At 38.0% G+C, this 25,245-nt stretch overlaps 1 protein-coding gene across 1 annotated transcript in view; it reads right to left on the reverse strand.

The window, feature by feature from the left end:
• Positions 1-25,245, reverse strand: part of LOC146616502 (inactive dipeptidyl peptidase 10-like) — a 147,382-nt gene that overhangs the window by 67,095 nt on the left and 55,042 nt on the right. The window contains exons 2-3 of the mRNA XM_085373762.1: positions 5,973-6,084; positions 4,855-4,950 (exon numbers count right to left, since the gene is read on the reverse strand). Of these exons, the coding sequence (XP_085229888.1) occupies positions 4,855-4,950; positions 5,973-6,084 (208 nt within the window). The remainder of the gene's footprint in view (positions 1-4,854; positions 4,951-5,972; positions 6,085-25,245) is intronic.

Consider the following 25,245-nt stretch of genomic DNA (forward strand, 5'->3'; position numbering starts at 1 on the left):
TCGTTGTATTTTTACTCAGTTGTATATAGTATTTGTATTTGTATTCTATTTTTATCTTATTGTATATTTATTTTATTTTATTCTACTGTATATAGTATTTTATTTTATTCTATTCTGTACAGTTGTGTACTGTATTTATTCTTATTGTATTCTAATTTTTGCCTCATAACTTTTGCACTGTCCACTTCCTGCTGTGACAAAACAAATTTCCCACGTGTGGGACTAATAAAGGTTATCTTATCTTATCTTATCTTAAGTTTAGGTGGAGTTTATTTTCGTTGTGTTGACTTTTTCGTACTGCGTACTAGCTAGCATGACGGGGTTTCTATACAGCTGGGTGGTGCTATGTTACTGATGTTGAACTTTATTTTGTTCATAAGGTTAATTATTAGAGTTGCCAACCGTCCCGTAAAAAACGGAATCGTCTCGTATTCAGAGAAAATATTACGCGTTTCGTATTGAGGTGAAAAGGAACAGTTTGTCCCGGACTTCAGCTACAATGACAAAGACACAAAGCTGGAGTTACTCTGTGTGTTTGCTGCACAGCTGCCTCTTCTTCTCTCATCCTCTCACCCTCCCTCTCCTGTTTCTACTTCAATCATGAAACTGATCAATGATCAGCTGATCGGCTTTTCTCTCTTGTTTATTTATTGTCCACTTTGCGCCAGAAAGAGGAAACCAGCAGATGTCGCGGTAAACAACAGCAGTACTTTTAAGCTTGATCAGCTGTTGTTAGAATTTATTTAATATTAATTTCTAGTATCAGCTGATGTTTGCTGGAGCCACAGCTGTAAACCTGCTGGTCATGATATCGGTTTGAATATGTGGTGAGAGGGAAACATGAAGATGAAACCAGGAGATGTCCTTACTGAATCATCAGAGCTGAACAGGTGATGGAGAAACAGGTTTACCTTTTAGGTGACATGAATGAGTTGAAGGGAAGTTATGAACTGTTTCTGAGAGATAAATAACCCCAGGATCCTTTTTTAGGTAGCTGACAGCTGGTAACTCTGCAGGGGCGGGTCTAGCAAAGTGTTGCCAGGGGTCCATGTAGGGCATTTAAAGGGAAAGGGGGGCACAAGGAAATACTTTCTTATTCTCATTTAAAATGTCTCACTTTTAAAAAAATAATTATCTGAGTCTTACAACAAACAATTGATAGATTGATGCATATATACCATCAGAACAGTGTACATCACTGTCACAACAGCGTTTATTTTCATTCAAAGGCTTTATGATTTTTCCTATAATGGTGGGCCAGTCTCTAGTCAAAATGCCCGGGGCGATTTTTTTGTCCCAGTCCAGCCCTGTATGCAGCTCATCTTCAGTCTGGTGTTACCTACATCTTCCAATTCAGAAGGCAGAATTTCCGAGTTCTGAGTACAATCGAAAGCACCACGACTGCAGTTTTTGTGTTGGATGTAAAAAGCAGGCTAGGATAAAATCAGGCGTGGGATTTCTCTCGTGGAAATGTGCACATAATTTTTTCCTTTCTATTGGTAGGTGGCACAGTGCACTTGTGGCAAGTAAGCAAGCTAGAAGACTGGCAATCTTGCTGGGTATCCAGTTACGGAAGCAACACATTAACAAGAGAATTCTGAGTAAAACCAAAGTTACTTTCCCTAGTAACTAGTTACTCTGAAAGTAACGAGTAACTTGAAGTAACTGAGTTACTTTTGATAGAAGTAACTAGTAATGTAACTAAGTTACTAATTTAAAGTAACTTACAACACTGTAAACAGCATACTCAAATAAACCTCCCATTCTTAATCCACATGGTTTATTTTGATGTTAGCTCCACCGTGTGCAGCTATAACAATTGAAACTCTTCTGGGAAGGCTTTCCACAAGGTTAGAATTGTTAGCAGTAATTGTTTATGGCAATTTTTTGAAAATTCTGGAAGAAGTACATTTGTGAGGTTTGTGAAGTCCAAGTTCCTGAAAGACAACCCCACACTATAATTAACACAATGCAGTCAGACCCGTATCATTCTCCTGGCATCTAACAAATCCATTGCCAAATGGAGAAGTGTGATGTCTCAATCCAGAGAACATGTCTCCACTGCTCTCTATAGTCCAGTGGCAGTGTGTGTTACACGACCGCATCGAATTCAAAGATCACTGAGCTTCTGGACACTCTGGTGTGCAACCTGGCGGAGCTGGATTGACTAAAATAATAATGTCCCAGAAGGTTTTCTAGTGGATTAGGTCAGGTTGGTGTGGTAGGTAGGCAATGTTATCAATTCCTTCATCCAGGAACTGCCTACATACTCTGAGCACATGAGGCTGGGCATTGTCATGCACCAGAAGGAACTAAAGACCCACTGCACCAGTATACAATCTGCAAATTGGTCCAATGATTTCATCTTGATACAAAATGACAGTCAGAGTGCCATTGCCCAGCCTCCATGGATATGCCTCCCCAGACCATCACTGACTCACTATCAAACCGGTCATGCTGAACAATCCATGCTCATTAGACTTTCCTGGGAGGCACAGCAAAAGTGTCTGAAACAAATTAACAAACACCTCTGACACTTAACTGATCAGATCTATATCCCTAAAGTTTAAATGAGTTGATGCTATACTCTGATCAAAAAGTGTTATTTTCTTAGCCGTGTATATACTTTATGTAAAAATAATATAACTGCGTGGGGAAAAAAACAAACTGTAACATCAGGTCAAGTTTGATTATCAAAATTATTGGAGCTTTGGTGGATTATAAAGATTGTGGTGGGGAATTTTATTTTGCTCTCTCTTTAAAGTCTTAGAGTATCCAGAGTGAAATTGTTTGCTTAGCTGTACCATAAGGTTTTGAGCAAAGGTTTTAAAGCAGTCTGAAGTCCTTAGTGGCAGTAATAAACTCTGATTACCTTGTTTCACCACTGTGCTGGTATAACTCAATGAGTTGAACAGGTGACATAGATGGAAGATATTTACTCCCTGTCTTCTGCCTGCTCTCTGTTGCAGCTTATGTGCCGTCTCTTTGCTAAAAAGCTGTACATATGATGTATGTCTTTCCAGCTTTAACACATTACTAACTCAATAGAGTGCAGTCAGGTCTACTACATTACATGTACTATATGCTCATAAGGTTACTGGAACCCTGCAAGAGGCAATACAGCAGTCACATTCACAACACTATAATCTTATTGGAATGTACATGTATAAATTAAAAGTGAAACTTTCTTAAATATACTTGAGGTGCTGCGAAAGCTATTTTCACTCATGCACTGCAGCCTGAAATTATGTCGACATTACCCAGTGGGGGTGGATGAGAGAATGCAAATGTCCATCTTAGTTAAATGGTGTTTTACTGCCAGCTTCCTAATGCAAAGTCTGTGTGATGTCTGAGCCCAGGTAATAGTGCAATGTATTCACACCTTGTGTGTAGTCATCCTGTGTGCTGCCTGATTCTCTTGAAGTTTGTAGGAGTACATGCATGAAAACAGCTTAAGAGACAAGCTGGCTCACAGTTATTTACAATCATAAAGAGTGAAAGTAATGGTCAAAGAGACTAGTGGGCAAATAAATTTGCAGATGCTGTATATATATATATATATATATATATATATATATATATATATATATATATCTCACAGTGACTGCATTTCTCAGTGACTTTTTTATATGTTAGACATATAAAAATGGCTAAAATACAGTCTCAGTGAATATAAATACCATAATAAAAAAACTAACTCATCCTATATGATGTCCCTTTTTGCCATAATATACTTATTAAGGGTTTACGTGACATAGTTGTACTTCCTGTCATCCTTACTTTACTGGGCTTTAGAAATTATATTGTAACAAATGGGAAATATAGCACTTTTATGTTATTCTAATGTAATTTAGTTTAAGCAGCTACAAAGTAAATAACTGTTTACAGCACAGAGATTCAAGCTTGACTAAAGACTCCTTATAAAGATAAAGACTCTCTTTGTAGCATCCCAGTGAGGCCACATTTTACCTGAGGAATTCATCCCTGGATCATTTACAAATATCCAGAATACCGCTGTGATTCTTCTCATCGGGTACCCTAAAAGATCCTGTATGAAAACAATGCTGTCTTCACTGCACCGTTTCCCCATAAAGTTTAGGGTTTAATTTAAAATTTGGCGGTTACTTTCAGAGCCTTCCATGGTCAGATCAGTGAGCTACTACTAAAATCGTACGTAACATCTGGATGTATGAGGTCTGCTGATTGATGCTTAAAGATCCTGGTTAAAGGCAAAATGACAATGTGCTTTTGAGGATGTGACCCCAAGTCCTGGAACTCACTTCCACTGAACATAAAATCTGTGGACACTATTGATACCTTTAAGAACTTAAGCTCCACCTGTTCAGGGTTACCTTTATTTAGTTTATACCATCTTAATTGTTGTGTTTTTTCTGTATTGTAAAGCACTTTGTGACTTCTGCTTTGAAAAGCACTTTGAAAAAAACTTCATTCAATTCAATCTGGATCTGTTTTGCTAAAAGAAACACCAGAGTGATGAATGCAAGTTTATTTGATTGTCTTCTACCTGAACAACAATTAAAATGGAAGAGCAGAATGAAAAAAGAAACACTAAAATTAAATAAGCCTTTTAAAAATACCTGACACTTTGTCAGGAGTTATAGCAATCCATTTTGCAATAAAAGGCCTTGTCTACTCAAGAAAAACAAGAGTGTAAACCCTAATCACGCTGAATGCAGGGCACTTTTATGGCTCACTCTGTTGAGAAGGTAACCTGTACTATTGTAATAACATGTCAACTTTCATAAACAGTATTATAGAGTGAACTTTTCAGATAACTTCAGGTCTTTACAGCGTTGACTTGGGGTCTGAATTCTGGTGTTTTAACATACTCACCACTGATCCACTTCGCATCAGGATCATGTATTTGGAATTTTTTTTCAAAAAGGTCATCCAATGTCAGTGGTGTACCAAATAGTTTACCACCATCATCTAAGAAGAAAGTCAAAAAGAACAACAACAAAACAGTTGTTAAGTATTTTCTGGTAATTTGGTGTTTAAATTAAAAAACAAATCTATAATTAAATTTCTTCAGTGCAGTGAGGAAATGTAAGATGACATAAAGATAATTAAATAATGTTTAGTCATACTTGCACAAACGCCATTTTTCATAACTGATTGGGAAACAAAAAATTCTGCTGAGTGACAACTCAGGCAGTAAATCCCTTCCAGATGTTGTCTTACACAATCCTTTCTTAATTTTTTTCATAACCTTTTTCTCACACTTTCCCAGATAAACAATTAAAACCTGAAGTGATTTACCTCAGTCATTGTCTTCTGTGCTGTGTACATTCACTGCAGTGAATTAATAAATATGCTAATGAAGGCAGAAAAACAGGAGTTTGCAGACAGTATGCAAATTAGGAAAGACACTATTGTAATATAGCCAAGACTGATCCTTAAATACAAACTAAATAAATATCCACTTTTTTGCAGTGTCAATGCTAATTCTCCTGGCACAACTTACAAGTGATGGTAATTTGTCATTGTTCACTGATTTTTAAGGTGCCAGTCAAACGTTTGCCACAGCAGCTATACACTCATGTTAGGCAGTGATAAGGGTACATTACATGTGTTTGTAAATGTGCATGCAGATCTGATAAAAGGAGAAGTTTTATTTATCTGATTGTTTTACAAAATGTTTAAAGCCCATAAACATTCTAAAGTGATATCCACATCAAGGTTATCTACTTTTCACCATGTCAGCTGAATCAAAGCTTCAATTCTGAGCATTTGGCTCAATAAATGTTATTTACTGTATGTGCATGTGCGAGGGACTAGTCCTTGAGATTAGCATTTGTTTTTTAAGAACATATGCCTACACAAAACTACAAAATTAAATATAAAATTAAATATAACATGAACCTACATGTGACAAAATAAAACAATTTATTGTTGACAAAAGTCAACGATAATTTATTAACTAGATGTGACTCATCTACATGGGGTCTCACCTTTTGACAGCAGAACAATGGACAGTCCGATGAGTGACAGCACCACTGCAATAACCAGCAGAGAGATGCCAATGCCTTTCCAGTTTCTGTCTGTTGCAATAGGTCCTACGTTCTACACAACAAGAAAAGAAATCAGAGAAATAGAAATAGAATATCAATCATAATGACATATTAATACAATTATGATCATGAAAATAATGATGATAATACTATAAAATAGTAACATATAGGAGATAAATATATTAGACCTTCCTCATCTGCGGTTTGCTGAATTTTTAGCCACACATGCTTACGTGGAAGTTATGGATCATGCAAAGTATTAATGGTAGAACACACTGAGCTCAGTTCAGATAAAGGCCAATGTTTGTACCTAGCCTTCTTAAAAGCAGAATTCATATTAAGATGGAAATGTTTTTAGGAAAAACATGGTACAACTGAACAATTTCTGCTCTAATTGTTTTTATTCAGCTCTTTCTAAACCGTTGCTTTCAATATGAAATTACTCAGTGCTCATGGCTGCAACACTTGAACACTTACATTACTTTTATTTTTACTATGCACATTACTGCTTACTTTTCAGCCACTCGGTGTAGTTTTAATGAACCTGATGGGGATGAAAATAAAGTACTTGATATACAATTCTTGGTAAGAAAAAGTAAGTAAAAAGAACCACAGAGGATCCCAGTCATATTCAGCACCTTGTGAAGGTCATTAATTTGTCACATGCTCATAGAAGGCTAGACTGAAAGATCTGCTTTCTCACTACCTAAAAATTAAACATTCACAATGACAAACATCATGCTTACTGTGTTATGTTTTCCAGATATAGATTTTTTAATGTGTACAATGTGTTTATGAATGTATGATTGTTTATTAATGTAATGTGTTTATGCTGATTTCCCCCTTCATTTTCACTTTCTTGGCTCAAATAAAGCTTTTCTCGTTAGTCACTCTCAGTAGTTTTTTCTTTTTGTTCTACAAAGCAATTTGATAGGGAAGGCATGATTCACACAGTCGCTTTGCAACACTTCATCTAGAGATGGGATTTCTGCAAGGCACTGATGTGAGCTTTAATCTTGAAGGACCATTAATTAATGATTTTTGAGGCTGATGAACTGACAGGTCTTCCTTTCCTGGGGCGGTCCTCACGAGAGCTGGTTTCATCAGAGGTTTTTGAGAAGCTTTGAAGTTCTTCAAATTTTTTACACACTGAATGACTTTCATGTTTTAAAATAATGATGAACTGTGTTCCTCCTTTATTTCATTGAGTAGTTCCTGCTAAAATACAGACTACAGAAGAAGCTGAATTGGGTTAAGCAGAACAGAAGTAAAATTCCACCCATTAACTTTGACAAGAAAAGTTAAGAAATAATTTCGCCTAACTGCTCAACCCCATATCATGGCAAAGTGTGCATGCGTAGACACGCCAGTCCACCATGCCTCTCCAAAGCGTGAAATGGACATACATGCAGAAGTTGCGGTACCAGCAACACATTAAAAGCCAAGATGTTGCTAGTGACCAACAAAGGTATGAAGTACATTCCAGGGTCGTTCTGTGCCACAGACAATTAAGCTTGGTGGCTAACATGTATTTGCATCTGAATGTGTTAATGTCTGTTTAAAGGCTCTCCCTTTGTTATTTTTATATTGGTTTGAAATAAAATATGTCCCTCTGCTGTTACTGCAGCTTGCAAGTCCATTGGAATGGCAAAGCGTGAAATGGACAGTGTGTGTATTGCACACACTCTGAAACATACTGATACTGGTGTGAAACACTTTATGAAGCTCCAGTTTAAGGCAAATACTGACTGCTTACAAGTATGTAAAACTATGTAATTTTAAATATGTTATTTAAAAGTTAAGATGTCTCTAGTAGGGCTGAGTATAGTCACTGATTTCTATAATGGATTCGATTTCGATTCACAAGGTCCCGATTCGATTCATCTCTGATTCTCTTGTGAGACTTCATCAGAGGTGTAAGTGTAACACTGGGTTACATAAGCATCAGAGCAGGTGCCTTTGTGTCAAAGGAACTGAGGATAAAACACAGAAAAACATGAAGGAGATTTTCCTGGCCTGACTTTTTATAGCAGATAACCTTAAAAATATTCTGCAGTAGATCATAAAATGAAGAAAACCATGAATCAACATATGAACATTACCTGATGCTGCTGAAGTGAAGCAGAGCAAAGTTAAAGAAGTTTTTATTAGAGACATAACTCAATGTTTTGCAATTTGGCATAATTTGTAAAAGTTCAAATTTCTTTGGTATCGAACAGCAAAAATTATAATTTCTTGTCAGATGTCGTTTTTAAAAAAATGATGGTGAGCAATAAGCAGGTAATTAATGCAGAAAACTGAGATTTATGATGGTGAACTGATCTTGAAGAGCTGTGCAGGAAGTGTGATTTTATCATGGTGGGAGCAAAACAGCAAAAGTTAGAAGGAACTAATGACAATGTTTTTCAAACATAAAGCATAGTTTTGATCTGCTTTTGCTGCTGGTTCAGTGAATTTTGGTTGTTTTTTTGAAACCCACCCCAACTCTCCAGTACTTTTTCTGCAATAATTAATACAAACCTTAAGCTTTTAAACTCAGTTTGATATTTTATTTTCCTATTTGTTTGTTTCATTTGTCCTTTCCAGTTTCTACTGTTCTTACAGTTTGATATTTTCGAAATCCAAATATTCATGAATTTCAGGCACACAGTTGCTTGTTTTGTCAAGTAGTTTTTTGTTACTTGAAAAGGTTAGGGCTGTATTATTATTCATGCTATGCAGTTACACAAAATAACAAATGTGTAGTAGTAAAAAGCAAAATGACTTGGCATGATATTCATATAACATTTCACCATACCAGGCTGGTTTTTTACTGTGCTGAGTTTGATGAATGCTTGCATGTAAAGGGGTCAAAACCGCTCTCTGTAGACCAGACCCATTTCTGGACATGTCTCAAACTCTATCTTCCTGTCATCAGTTATAAAGCCTTACTTCATTTGCTTTGACAGAGTGGTGTTATAAATAAATCTGTCTCGCCTACAGAGCCGCAAGCTGCTAAATCTCTTCTGTGTGTTTATATTTGCTTTCAAAACCCTTTAATTAGGAATATGATTCCAAGATAAACATCCTGGAGCTTCACCATCACAACATCGCCTGCATTTCTACTCTACAACTTTAACCATACACCCAGTCCCTGTGGCATATAGTTATTAAATTTCTGGATCAGTCACAGCATAAAAGTAATTTTTCCACAGTGGACACTTCTCCTCTGGTGTTGGTTGAGCATGATTTTGTTTGTGGCATCTTTGTTCTCGTTGTTTTGTTTGGCGTCATTAACTAGAGAAATCCTCATTACACATCAGGGAACATTATATGTCATTACGATTTCCCCCATCACATCGTTATACAGTATTCCAGTCATACACTGAGGCTTTTATGTTCCTCATATCCTGCAATTCTGGGAATCCCATTCTCCCCTGCTGTGAAAATGTTGCTTGGAATAAAATGTGTCCATATTAAAAAACTGATTGAAAATGCCATTAAATAGCTCCAGTTTGAGAGTCTGAATCCAGTTTGATGTAGGTCACTGTGAGAATTCCAGAGCACTTGCAGCCAAGAAAACACAGAAGCAAAAACAACTGCACCCCTCTGAGAACACACCTTAAGATGTTTATATTTAAAGCTGTAATTTTATTGGACCATTGGTTGCCCATTTCCTTTGTATAATTTGTTACACAATGTACTTCCACTTTCTGAATGAAATTTAAAGAAAACATTAACATAAAAACCCATGAATTAAATGTTCTCCTCACATTAGGATTAAAGCTTTTTTGTAGGAAATATCCCATCCAACCATTTTCTTAATCATTTATCCAGCTCAGGGTCAATGGTGGGGGCTACAGACTACCCCAGCTGTCACAGGCTGAGAGCGACAGTACACCTCCTACATTCAATCCTACTGACAATATAGAACTACCAATTATCCTAACATAGTGACCTAACAGGAAGATCACTGGTTCAAGATCAGAAAAAGACACAAATCTCTGGGAGGCTAATGTTGGGAAGGGCATCCATGCTGTGAAGGAGATATGCTTCATATAATAAATCTTTGCAGACACAGGGAGAAAATACAAACTCCGCTCAGAAAGTCCCTAGCCAGGAACCTTCTTTCTTTGAGCGTTCCTTTATATTTATAAAATATCTGCAGTAACACAGCATTTAAAGTTATGTCATTACAAAATTCTGTCCAATCAAAAGACAGCATCCATCAGGATTTTAAGGTTGTTAAAAAAAACATTTCCTACACCTCAGGTACTGAGCTGTCACAAGCAGAAGCTCAACAGGACTTAATTAACTTCATATCTAATATCGGCTGTGGTATCCAGCAATCAGACTGTATACAGGTACTGAAATAAGCAACTGAGATATTACCCATTGGTTTATGAAGTACCATTTTGAACCCTCAAGTTTAGTGAAACATACACCATATTAGAGGTTTACATTGGCAACAGGAACTGGGAATTTCCACTAGCAACGTGTCAGGCATGTAGTGATGCCTAACTATTGTGGCCTCTGGTGTGGATGCCCCCTTAACTGGATCTGGACAAGAGGTCAATGCTCCTGTCCAGATTATAGTCCTCATAGAAGTTGTTTTTAAATGGGAGTACACTGGATCCAGAGATTTTTTTGTTCCCAGACAGCACTTTGTACCTCAAGACACATGTGGCTTCATTTTTCCAAGCCACTGGCTATGTCCATCATTTATATACAGTTTATGATTTTAACTTGTAAGTACTGCTCTTGCACTCAGTGGGTAATGGTTGCAATGTAATAGATGTCCATTGTTGTCAGGTGCTTTAACATTGATTCTGTATAGCAGCTCGCAATGATTTGTGTGAATATGATTGACTATCATATCAAATATAGATGTATAGATTTTTCTGACTCTTTTGAGTCAGAAAAAATGTGATCGTATATCTCCCATATGAGACACTGGAGATAGCTTCTCCTCATCTTTAAGATGCCAACGCCTTCTGTTTCTCTGCACCATGCCAGAGGGCTTCCTGGTTACAAAGCAACACCATAAATCCAAACAGATACTCAATACTGCATAACCTGTCAAGAGAGGCAAAGCATTTCCTCTCTGACTTCCAACAAACTGAAGTGCACATACTGTTTCTCTTTTTTTCTTTGTGACAGTACCATGTGATTTTTACCTCAAGTGAAATGCACTCCGCTATCTGTAGTATTGTGCCAGGTGCTGTTTTGAAGATACACAGCTGATGAAATTGAACTGCACAGGAAAAGAAGACATAGATGGGAAAGCTGTATTATGTTACAGAGCAGCTAATCTGTGTCATGATCTTCATCTGAAACGAAGGCCTTTAGTTCCCACTGTGTGCCTCTGGATTCTTTAAGGGAGAAATGAATGTAAAGCATCCTTGCTGCCAGACACACAAGACAAACAGCAGTCACCTTTGTCTAGCTCAGTGACACAGAAGCAACAAAGTTCAGAAGTAACCTGGTGTTTATCACAGTGTGACTTCCTGTTCTATGTTCTTCAGGTCAACAAGAAACCAGGCCTCCTTTATCAGCCACTGAAACCTAGCTCTGTAACTCTATGCACACCATTTTGTTAGTCTGTGTGGTGAATGAAAAAAGCAAAATGTATTTCAGGTGCGAGTTTGTTGATGTTTGTATTCCTCAGATTATATATACCGGTAAATAAATCCAAAAATATTACTCATAAGCATTTTCAGCTAATTATCCATGTGTCCGTCATGGGCTCAGTATTCTAAGCAGAGATACGCAGACCTCCCTTCTCCTGCAACCACTTCTAGTATCTCTGGAGGGACACACAGCATGCCCTGGGTCTTCCCCAGAGTTTCGTTTTAGTTAGCGATGCCTCATATACCTCACCTAATGGGTGTCTAGGAGGCATCCAAGTCAGTTGTTTGAGCTACCTCAACCAGATCATTGGATCAGTTCAGATTGATCTGGATCAATGTAGAGGAGCAGCAGCTCTACTCTGAGCCTCTCCCAGATATCTCTAAGGCTAAGCCTAGATAATCTTCAGAGAAAATGAAGAAAGTTTGCTTCTGCAAGCTAAATCCTACAGTATATCTTATTCTCTCAATCACCACATACAGCACAAATAAGCTAATGGCTGAAACGTTTCTGTAGCACACTCATATTGACAGCTTAAAACAATCCAACTGTTTAGGTTATTTCAGCCTACATACAATTGCTTTGTAACCAATCTCCATTACAGCTGCTCCATTTTAAGCTGCTTTGGACAGGGCTGCGATCATTGCTGTACTGTGTTGTGATCCTGCACTGTGTTTTTTGCTGGGGTCTTGCTGCAGCTCCCCAAACTTTAGTTTGACTGAATGATGTAGCTACTTTTCAGTCAGTTTCATTCAATGTTAATCCTCAGACAGAGGGTGTTTTCGAGAAATATTATATTTCTCTTATGAAATATTGAGTCCTAGAATAGAATCATAACACTAATTATGCATTACTGCATTATGCACAAAAACATTTTTTTTTCTAGTAAAGTGATACAGACAGAAATTTATAATAATTTTACAATAATAAAAGGCACACTGCCTGAAAAAGATCATTCACCCATTAATAATCTTATATTTGTGCTACTGCGGCAGCTTGCCATTTTGAGAGTATTTATATCTGCTCTTGATATCATGTTATCAAGAGCAAAGTGCAGAAAAAAGGGACGGACTTTTCAAATGGCTTTTCAAGCTATATTTAGAAAAGCAAGGGAAAGAATCTGCAGTGAACTGCTGTTTCTAAGATTTTCAAAGCAACAGAACAATACTTTGCAAAACTCCTTGACACGTAAAACCTAGGTGAACTCATGATGTTCAGCATAACAAAGCATTCAGTGCAACAGGAGAGCAAGAGCTTTCAAGTGCTTTGACAGACTGGATCTCAGTTCAGGCCATGAAGTAAGCCTCTTTCTAATTCCATTGTTCTAAGAGTTATTATATCCCATCTATAAGTCAGTCAGTTTACAACATGCTTCAATCATTCATTTTCAGCAAGACTAAATCAGCATCTATACAATGTTGATCTACAAGTGTTTTTTTTCCAGTGTTTTCCACTATGACACGATGTTTCACTTTTCCACAAACTCATGGATGCTCCAGATGTTTAGACAACAATCTCTGGATCACTGTGAAAGTAAAAAAGAAAAATCCTGATCATCTGGATTTTTTGTACTGTACTTTAAAAGCAGATTTGAAGTATGCATTTTTAAAAATCAGAGGTAATCATAGTGAAGCAATATTGTCAGCAATTTAGCTGAAGTATGACACTCCATTATGACACCACTTTTTCCTAAATTTACCTGCTTTCATATTCTCCAGACGGCACTTTCATCTGGTGTAAGCAGACAAAATATTCAAAAGAGCACAGCTCATATAAACACAGTTTCAAGGATTTCTTTTCTAACAAAAGACCCACACCAATCCCTGCTGACCTTCACTCCTTCCAAGTTTCAAAACTGATTTTAAGATTTTCCTACTAATTCTGCATTGGCCTTATTGCTGCTGGAGATTTTCCAACAGGGCCTTATTAGTGGTTCTTATAGAGCTTTCCTTGTCACTCTGTATTTTTAAACCCCAGTATAAGGTCAAAGGTATACAACTGAGCTACTAGGAAGTTTGGAATCTGAAAAAAAAAAGTGATTTCTCTGATCAGTATGTGCATTTTAAGACACTTGGAGGGCAGAAATTTCTGCTGTGGTCTGAGTCTTTTCCCTTTGTGTTCCTTCACTATCCCTTCACTCTGTGCTTTGCTTTTCAGCCTCTTTCCCTGGGTCTGTTTGCTTTCCATAACCTGCCCTCTCTCTCTTATCTCCTCCAGCCTTTGGTGCCCATGCCTGACAGCAATAAGCTCATCTCATTCCCAAATCCGTCATCTCATGATGCAAACATAACCCCAACAGCACCAAGAAACAACTGCTTGAAGACAAAACAAAACAAAAATGTAATTTAGATTTTGATGCGGGAAAGTAAAAACATAAAAAAGTAAAAACATAAAAAAAGAAACATTTTGCAGGCATGAGGGATACAGGGCACATAAACTGTTGATAGGCATCATACTCTTGGCATATTAGCTTGTTACTTGAAGTAAAGAGCAAATGAATTAAAGATGAGAAAGGTTTTCTTCATGCACAGTGCATCTTTTGCCTTTCCTTTTCCCTCCAGGTTGAAGGACATTCTCCATTTACAACTCATCTGACGTGGTCTAACTCACTGCAGTGGTTTTAACTTCACAAATATTTAACTTATTTAACCCCCCTCACTTCAGCTTGCTCATCTGTTGACAATGACAAGCTAAAGAAATTGAGTGCATGCTGTGCACCAATCCAATATTTTACCGAGCAGTTTGGCAGACAGGAACAACATTTACATGATGAATTGGCAGACTGAAATATTCTAATAAATATCCCAAAGGCTGAATTTGAGAGATAATATATCACCTAGCTTTGAGTGTGGAGCCTGGACCACTTGACATTTTTGTCATATAAAAGCAGGGAGGAATGCTGTGCTTCAGCGGTTATTCAGGACACTGACTATTAAGAGAAAGCAGGAGCAGGAGATGTCCTTTGGTTGCATAAAGAGGCCTGCAAGGTTCATCTTTGAACATTGTAATCTTTGCAAACAAACCTGGAGAGATAAAGCGGTCTGGTACAGATGGAGCAACAATGGATTCATTACTCATCTTAGGCAGACATGGGGTCATCTCATGCATACAGCTATAGGTGCAGGAATCCGAGGATATTTGTTACATATTAAAATGTCCTCAGGGGGTAAGAAAAAAGCCTCCCAGCGTGTATCAGTGCAATGTGGTCACTTGAGTATTTTGTGTCCCTATTCTTACTGTTGATTGTGCTATTGTGTTTCACATGATTCTGCTGAATTTTCTTCCCACTCTTCCATTGTTCGAATACAATCACTCATTATGAGCAGATGTGGTTAGACTGCAAGTGCTGTTATGATTACAGTTTTCAGAGACGTGCCTTTTGCATGCTGGGAGTGTGTCTCCTGTTACCAAAAAGGCCACTATTTAAAGTGAAATTGCTTCCTGCTGAGTTCCTTCCTACTAGCAAACCCAGTTTGACACATTATTATCACAAATGACCAGATGAAATAATGGCCCAGTGATTTAGATTCTCTCCCAGCTTAAAATTTATTTGTGCTGTGAAATAAAAGTAAGTTTATTTATACAGCACATTTTAGGAAAGACAACAAAGTGTCTTAAATAAGACATAAAACATAAAATGTAATGAATCACACAGCAATGTAATTCATTAGAGTTTAAAAAGGACAATAAAGAGGAAAATATACAAATCAAAAATAATAACAAAATTTGTACATGCAAATATATACAGAATATTAAAAATAATAATTTCATTTTTAAAAATGCATGCACTAATGGAAATTCTGGAATCAATGAGAAGTGAAGTAGAACAATTTGGACTGAAGTCTGAAATTAACATTACTGATAATTAATTCATAGGCAGTTCAGTCCAAATCCTTGTGCTTATGTATCCATGCAAGCCACTGAATGACTTTCTGTGATTCCAAAATACTCCAAGAACAGTTTTTAAATCTTTGTATAACTGGAGGATATTTATGCACTCACAGTTATTAAAACTCAGAGCCCAACTGCAAATGCTTTCATCAGAAGATATCATAATGTAGATCAGTGTTTCATCAGCATATAGCATAGGAATAGTTTGTTGTTTTTAACAAGACGTAAAGAAATGTTAAAAACAAGATGGATGAGAAGAGACCTTAAGAGAAATCCACATGCCATTTTTTGAAGTATGCATTCGAAGAGCAGAAACAAAAAGCAGTCCCTATCCTTCAAATGAGATTGAAACAAGCTTAACACAGTGGCACAACATTCCCAGTTTTTCACTGTATCTAGTAACATAACATCATTCATGATAATATCATCACAACAGACATTTTGCCCTTTTGTGCTTGAGTGGATGGCATTTATATACCTTTTAAGAGCACTAATGGTTCTGTGGTGTGGTCGTGACTGAAAATATCAAAACAACCTTTAGATGTTGTTGTGATGTGAATAATTAGAGTTTCAAAGTCACACGTAGACATTGTCTAGGTAGTACTAAGAAGTGGCTCAACAATTGTGGTTTTCAAACCCTGTGGAGAAAATAAATGGATGTAGCAATGTTGAAAGTGTTGACAATTTCCAAAAGTTTTGATTCCAGGCAACATTTTTGAGTGAAAAAATAAGGCAGCAATCATTACAAATGGCAATTATGGTTTTTGTTTTATTAAGAAAAAACACTTAATGACAGTGGTGCCACCATCATTAAAATCTGTGTTCTTAGCTTTGAAACCAACTAAACAATTAGCCAAGCAAGGAAACCTACCTGGAAAACTGGTGTTTTCAGTCATTGTGCTTTGTGATTAAAACGTTGCTCTCTGATACAGAAGACCATTCACTCTATCACCACAGCATCCAATAGTAAAGCGTGTCCTGTGTCAACTGTGTACTTCATCCAAAGCTCTCTATATAGTTGTGTAAATTACACTCGCCCTGAGAATAAAATATACATTTTACTGTTGAAAATGTGGTGCCAAAATATCATTTAAAATACAAAATGACTTTTAAGAACCCTCAAAAATGGCATTTCTATCTTGTCCCAACTTCTTGAGCTTCTTTGTGAGGTAAGAAAATAATCTTCTTAGCTCATAAGTGTTTAGTTTGAATTACTACTTGAATTATTACTTTGAGTGAAGATTTGAAAATAAACACTTAAATCCCTTCTCCTGTCACTCGTGAACAAGACCCCGAGATACTTAAACTCCTCCACTTGGGGCAGGGTCTCGTCCCTGACGAGTGGGAATTCTGCCCTTTTCTGGCTGAGGACCATGGCCTCAGATTTGGAGGTGCTGATTCTCATTCCCACCGCTTCACACTCGGCTGTGAACCATTCCAAGGCGAGCTGGAGGCCATCACCTGATGAAGCCAACAGAACCACATCATCTGCAAAAAGCAGAGATGAGATTTTGAGACCACCGAAGTGAAAGCCTTCCGCCACTTCGCTACAGCTAGAAATTCTGTCCATAAAAATTATGAACAGAATCGGTGACAAAGGGCAGCCCTGGCGGAGCCCATCACCTACACACATGTAGACTGGTTGGGCAAACTCCCATGCACCCTCGAGTGTCCTCGAGAGGAGAAAGAGCTTGTCCAGTGTTCCGCGACCAGGACGAAAACCACATTGTTCCTCCTGTATCTGAGGTTCGACTAACGGACGGACTCTCCTCTCCAGCACCCTGGCATAGACTTTTCCAGGGAGGCTGAGGAGTGTGATTCCCCTGTAGTTGGAACACACCCTCCAGTCTCCTTTCTTAAAGATGGGGACCACCACCCCGGTCTGCCAGTCCAGAGGTACTGCCCCTGATCTCCACGCAACATTGCAGAGACGTGTCAACCAAGACAACCCTACAGAATCCAGAGCCTTCAGGAACTTGGTGGCAGACCTCGTCCACCCCAGGGGCTCTGCCACCAAGGAGTTGTTTAACTGCCTCAGTGACCTCGCCCCCAGAGATTGGCGGGTCATCCCCTTCGCCCCCAGACTCTGCTTCTGCCACAGAAGATGTGCCAGTGGGATTGAGGAGATCCTTGAAGTATTCCTTCCACCGCCTGACAATTTTCTCAGTCCAAGTCAGCAGCACTCCACCCGCACTATACACAGTGCAGGTAGAACATCGCAGTCCTACCAGACTTAGTTAGCCTGTGGGACTCCGGAGGCAGCTGATAGGTACCGACAGGCCAAGCGGAATGCGGCGTGGGCGGTGGCGGAAGCAAAAACTTGGGTGTTGGGAGTTCAGAGAGGCCATGGAAAAAGACTTTCAGACTGCCTCAAAGAGATTCTGGCAAACCGTCAGGCGACTCAGGAGGGGAATAAATGAAGCTATGTTTTTACTGTTCCTCTTGTGTCGTGGTTTCTGGACCGGACCATAACACAGACAACAACGTTATTATAGAAATTGATGAGGCAGACCTTTGGTGAAGTTTCTCATCTCATTAATCTCATTAATCTCATCGGCTCAATCAGGAAAAAGCTGGTTTCTCTTTGCTAACTTTGTGACTGCATGTGCTATATGGAGGATTGAAACAACTGTTGGAGTAGTAACTAAGAGAGGAAGTCTATTAGTTATCAGAATCAGAATCAGAAACTTTATTGTCATTGTCATGAGAACAACGAAATTAAGAATGGTCCCCGATCATTGCATCATCCCTAGCAATATCAAAATATAAATAAAACAATAAAATTCAATAAATAAAATAGATAGAATACTTAAAATACTAATAAGATATAACAGTAAAACATTCACATACATTCCCACACACATGCTTCAGACCGTGCATAGATTAACACAAGAGTGGCGTGATGGACATTTTTTTGTAGTATTCAGATGTGTTATTGCAGTTGGATAACAGCTGTGTTTGAGTCTATTAGTCCTTGCTCTGATTGCCCTGTACCGTCTGCCTGAGGGCAACAGTTCGAACAGGGAGTGGCCAGGATGTGAGGTGTCTTTTATGATGTTTTGGGCCTTTTTAAAACAGTGGGCGTTGTGTAGAACTTCCAGTGTGGGGAGAGGGCAGCCAGTGATCTTTTGGGCGGTGTTAATGATCCCTTGGAGTGCTTTCCTCTGAGCCCCTGTGCAGCTAGTGTACCAGATGCATATGCAGTAAGTTAGAACACTCTCAATGGTGGCTCTGTAGAAGGACACCAGCAGTCTCTGTGTGATGTTATTCCTCCTGAGAATTCTCAGGAAGTACAGTCTCTGTTGGGCCTTTTTCAGCAGCTCGGAGGTGTTCACACTCCAGGAAAGGTTCTCCTCTATATTGACTCCCAGGAAGCGGAAGCTTGCCACCCTTTCTACACAGTCCCCATTTATGAATAGTGGTTGGATCTCTGCCTTTTTCCTTCTGAAGTCTATTATGAGTTCCACTAATTTGCAGTCACATTAAAAGAAAATAATAATTAGCACAGCTCAAATCTTTTTAAAACCATCTGATCCAAGTCAATGTCAAATACATTATATCATAAACCTGAAATATCCGAGTTATTTCAGTCCAGAGTGGCGCCCTAGAAGCAAGAGATATAGAGGCTGGAGGGTGTGTTATATTAGCACTAGAGGCTCTCAGTATGGTAGAAGCGCTGCTTGCTCTGTTTTTCTGAATATGTTATCGAGCAGGCACAGCTTGGCTGCTTTGTGAAGCAGTGGGTGTTTATGGTGGAATGTATATACTTTTTTGTGCTTGTGCGTGGAGGGCCATATGGAAAATAAGGAAGGGAGTTAAAGTGCCTCCATAATGTAACAACATGAGAAAGTGTTCTGTCTCCCACTCTTCATTCTCACTGCCAGCTTTCTTTCCTGCTTCGGTGGGCGGTATTCAGGTCTTCTTAGTGTCAGTAAACATGAAGACATATAAGCGTATGATCTACATGGCCGACGTTCATTTCTGTGTCGCAGAGCTGTGAGTTGCATGTTCCCAAAAAAAAAAAAAAAACAACATTTTTTTTCATTCCTTCAAAGTGATTCTACTCAGTTTTCTGTCAGCAGACATTTGATTCAATTGGAACACTGGTGACATTACGTATTTTTGCAGGTAAATTGCTGCCCTGCAATTTCTGAATTCCTTTAGTAAATTTGCAGGTTCTTGCAAGACTCTAAATGTAAGAAGTTAATGTAAATGCATTGTTTTTCCCCACAAATTGTTGAATTTCTTTGAAACAGATAGCAACACAAGTCCCAATTTGACCTCAATCAACTGCAAACCGATAGCACACTATTTCCATCTTATTGCTATTGCTGTCTTGACGCTGAATGCAAAACTATAAGACTTTCATTATCACTTTTTCAATGACAAACATGCACAGGGAAGCTGGTGTAAATGGATGGTTAACCCAAACTCTAATCTTTAAAGAATAAATAATAAAGCTTAATTCTTTGTTTTCCCTTAACCCAAACACAGACAACAATTATCTGTTGTACACTTGAATGCTGACTGAGGAAACACTTGAATCTTATTCAGTGACTTTGCTTTCAGTCAGTGCATTGTTTAAACCATGTTATTAAATGATTCGTATGACATTAGGAACTCTTCGCAGCATTTCTTAAACGAATTAGTAAATCAAATTAAACAGATGTGCAGAATATCAACAGATTTTTCCGTTTTTCCATTTTAAACCCAGTATTCTAAATGACGGGTAAGTAGAAACAATTTCTAAGTGTTCTTGTCATCTATGTCTCTCCCTTTCTGTGTGACATTTAAAATGTGCCTTCATTACTTGTCCCTCTCACCAAAGTCTATGCCCATTAGTCAACACAGCAGATTCCAGGCTCCACCATGAACAATTGTGAACATTAAGGAAAGAAAACTCTCAGCCACATTTAATGAATTAATCTGACGGGTTATAACAAAGTGAGTTTTCATGCGCAGACAGATTCTCCAGACTCATTTGCAGAGGTGAGCAGAGCCAAATTGAGGTCAAGAAAAGGTAGTGATGTTATCAGCCAATCCATCTCTTTTCAATGAGCTTTTTAATTAAAAGAAAGAAAAGTCCGTTAAAGGTATTCTACTCATCCTGAAGGCTTGCCTAAACAGGGAAGGACTTCCATTTTCACGAGAGGCAATCAACTGATTTATCTGCAGTATTACAGGTAGAATGATTTGCTTTATGAAAATAAAGTCAGTCTGGTATTTTATCAGTACTGAGGATTTTGACAGCCAGAGGGATTAATGTATTGCTACCTGATTCCTTTTTGGTGATTTTTTTTTTAATGCTCTGTGTGACAGATGAATGTCAATTATTCAGCTTCTATTATAATGATTTTGTCAAATACTGTCTGTCCAAAGTTTCAAGTTGCTATCATACTTTTACTTTTAAAAAAAAGTGTTTTAAGAGCAAGGATTAATGAATCATGGATGCTGACAGACTTTTTTGCCATCATTTTTTTTTTTTAATATTCTAATGCTAGATCGCCGTTTAGCAGTTTTACCTTTGGTGAAATGCAACATTTCAAACACTAGATCAGCATGAATTGTAAAAATGTGTGCATGTGCATACAAACAACAAGTGAAATCACCTTTTTAGACAAAAAATGCTGGTTTGGATTAGAAATTACTAATGTACTTACTTTTTCATCTTTGTTAATCATTTTGTCCAACAAGGTTAATGTGTTTTCATTTCTGTTTGGTGGTCTGTCTGTCTGTCTGTCTGAAGGATGCCAGAGCTAAAGAATAATTCCTTACATTTTGGTAAAAGGAATTTTTATTTCACCCCATCAAGAGAAACTTGTGTTGCAAAATTGTTTCCTGACTGAACTTTATTTTTGTTTTCAGCACCTTGATGTCAGGGCGCTGGATGTTAGCGCCTAGAATCACCAGAATAAAACGTATCCAGCAACCAACCCACAGAATAAAATACTGGGAAAACTATACAATCTTGGGTTTGCTGTGGAGACCAAGTTTCAGGTTGGCCATTCTTGTATTTTGCTCGTTTGTGTTGTTGTGTTTGCACATCTCTGTTGCTTGTGGGGCTCGCACACAAGAATTTCACTCGCATGTGCTGTGCCAGTGTGCCTGCACATGTGATGTGACAATAAAAAGTGATTTGATTTGATTTGATTTGATTTGAGACCAGACATTGAGTCCCTGGCCTGACTCAGTGCTGGTGGTTCCCAGAGAAAGAAGAGGCCATAGACACTGTCCAAGAAGAATAAATGCAGCAAGAGGTTCTAGGCTAAAAATAAACTCTAAACCCATTGGCTCTCCCCTTCCTCCACTTCTTGCATATTCATTGGCTAGTAACCAATGCATTCAATAAGGAGAGATCAAATGGAGTAATTTGTACATGAGTTACTGAGACAGAGAAATTAATGTATTTGGTGATTAGACTCCGATGACCCATCATGGAACAGAACAGAATCCCAGCAGTAATAGGATTTAGGACAGGATCCCACCAAATCTAGATGCTGGTGGTGGTGTAGACTGAGGCTTGGATGGGGCTCTGACTGAGGTGTCTGTGAGGTGGAGATGGGAAGGAGGTGAGTCTAAAAGGGAGAATGACGGAGAACAAATTAAGCAAAGTAGAGGCTCATTGGCCTAAAGATGGGGAGCACAAAAATTATTGGACTAATGACTGGAGTATTGATGACAGTACTGGCTGACAACACAGGAAAGAGGTAGTAATGTAAAGAACAGAAAAGCAGCCAAACACCGAGGAAAACAGCCAGATAACTGATTACACATAAGCTTTATTCCTATTTCAATCACTGACCTCCTGTCCATCAACATGGTTGACAAGAAGGCAGAATCACAGAATGTTTGAAAGTAGGAGGAGTACTTTTTATTCTCATGTTCTCGCTATAAAATCTAAGGGTAGAAAATTATAATGCTTAAGGGTTCTGGCTTTCTGGTTAGAATGCTAATCTCAGTAAAGATCTCTACAACACAATGCACAGATACTTTTGACAAGTAGTCATTACTCTTGATTATTATTCACATTCTGTTGAGTCTGCATGTTTTAAACATTTTTAAACTAACAGTCTTACATGATGATCTAATGATATCATTATGGTATCATTAGCCTTGGCAGAATCACTGTTGTGTATAATAGCTTCATAACTTTGCATAAAGTGAAGAAACAAACAATTAGATATCTTCTAAAAAATGCCAGAGGACCAAAGTTTTTTTTAAATGTCTGCACACAACTATGGCAAGTGCCTACAGATGAGCAAACCTCAGTCCCAGAAGCAATAATGAAACGAAATCATCATTTAATATTGCCATTGGAAAAAAAAAAGATTATACAGCTTCTCTTCTTACAGCAAGCTTTAGTATGCTCACTAAGATATATAATATACATTTTAACAGTCTACACCAAAGCAAATGGTTCTTGTTATTTAAAAAAGTAAATATCCTATTTTTTTTAAAATGCCATCCTTCAGTTAAATTTATAATGCTGATGTGTGTCTGATGATAACCTCTGCCAAATAATCTTAACCTGCAGTTTAATTGTGGTGTAACATGTTAATCTGTGTCTGTTCTATGTGGCAACTTAAGATGCCAAGAAGCAATTATTTAAATGTGAACAAAGCTGAATGAATGCTATTATAGAATAAGGTTTCTGTGTTTAACTGACCTCTGCAAGTTCAAATCACTGCAGTGTGTAGTCTAAGCTAACTGTTGCATAATAAATTTTATGAGCACTTAAGCAAGATAGACACAGGTCACATTCTCTACATAAAAGACTCCCACAACTCCAGCAGCAACCTTTCTGTGGTTCTTGTTCAATAAGATAGGACACACTAGGTGCTGAATAAGGTGTCAATTTAATGTTGTCGCTGCTGATGTTGTCAAGAATCACCAATATCACAGAAGGATTCAAGTCTTTGACTTTGAAAATGTCACCAAGGGCAGACACACAATTTAGAAAGCTTGTCAACAACTAAAGAGTAATTTTAACCTTGAGCAGTGAGGAGATCAACCAGCATACAAAATCAAGTTCTAGTTTTTCAGACATGTTGAAGGAAAAGCTCTTTTTCCAGTTCAAGAAAAGAAGTCCTACTCTCACACAAAGTACTTGATTTTTTCTTATAATCAAACATCATTATAGTTTAGGTTGAGGCAAGGACTGTAGGTCACTCCAAGGCAATGAAATGCTACTTATTTTGGTGTTTAGAGAATATATATTTCAAATACATATTCGAGGTTTTTAAATGCTTATTTCATAAACAAACACAGTTTGTACATCTGATGTAGATGAGAAAAGTGGAATACCAATTATAATGCAAACAGGACCTTTGTTTCGTAATATGTTCTCTGCAAGTTAACTTTCTGACTTAAATATTACCTCAAAAGTTAATCCTCTTGGTTTGTTGTGTAAAGTAAAAAGTATAAGAAAGGAACGATGCAGTACTTTGTTAAAGGTCAGGTGAAGACAGGAAATGTTAAATATCTACACCTGTGTCTCATTCACTCAGCTGCTCCCATTATTAACCCACTGTGTATGAATAATCCTGCCTTGTCCTCAGTCTCTTCACAGTGTCTATTGTGTTTTCCTTGTGCACTTGAGTTTCTGATAGCTCATTTGTTTTCTTGTCTTCTGCATCAGCCCAATAAAACAGCTTACCTTTTGTTTGAAGTCTGCCTTCATGTGTTTGAGTACTAATCCTGCAAACCCTGAAAGAAACACTACAATTTCCTGCATTACATCTGGGTTCATACGTAATATTTAACCAGCAATTACATAACCATGCAGATTTTAATTGAAGAAAAGCTGCATTAAATTAATAATAATAATAATAAATTTTATTTGAAAATAGCGCCTTTCAAAGCACCCAAGGACACTGTACAACAAATAGAAACACAGAAACTGGAAATATACACAATAATAAGAATAACAGATAAAAGTAAAGAGCATACAGAGGTTTAAACATAAGCAATTTTAAACAGGTGAGTTTTGAGGGTGGACTTAAAAAGAGGGAATGAACTAATATTTCTGAGGTCAGGGGGTAAGGAAGTCGAGGGGCAGAGCAACTAGAAGCCCTGCCCCCTAAATTAGAACAAAAGGTTTAGGAAAACCCCACAAAGGGAAAAAGACAACACTGTATGCGAAACAGTAAGTAGAAAATGAGGAATTGGTCATTTCAGGCTATGAGCTCACAATCTTTCAAGCTTCCAAAATATAGCTCAAGTAAAAGTAACACTGTTGCCTTTTATCTTCTTACCAAATAAAACTAAGTGTAACTGTCAGTCTCCTTCTGTGTCTAGCTTTATTTGTGCCTTTCAGCACAGTGACAGTCCTCAGAACCATAAAGTACTTGCCTTCCACAACATAATAATGAGGTGGCTACGTTTTGTCCACTGGCATGTTTTTTGGCAGGCACATATCCTGTCTCTCCTCACCATCTGCTGTCATGAGAGGCATTATGCGAGGGTGGACCTTTCACAGAGTGGCACGGAGATGAGAAAGGATACTGTATCTGACAGGGAGGGGAAACGATGCACCGCCACCTCTTCATGCGGCACATCTTATTAACCTATCCACCCTGTCGACAACGGGATCATAATTAATCTTCATTGAGTCACTGGGCTGTCTGGCTGACAGGCTAAATGATTGGGGTGGAAGAGGGCGTGGATAACAGTGTCCTCCAAGGTGGCATCAGAGTGGGATTCAATGGCATTAAAT

The sequence above is a fragment of the Diplotaxodon limnothrissa genome, linkage group LG16, assembly GCF_057381915.1.
Source record: "Diplotaxodon limnothrissa isolate DT_005_m linkage group LG16, D_limnothrissa_male_GT1.1, whole genome shotgun sequence".
Taxonomy (NCBI): Eukaryota; Metazoa; Chordata; class Actinopteri; order Cichliformes; family Cichlidae; genus Diplotaxodon; species Diplotaxodon limnothrissa.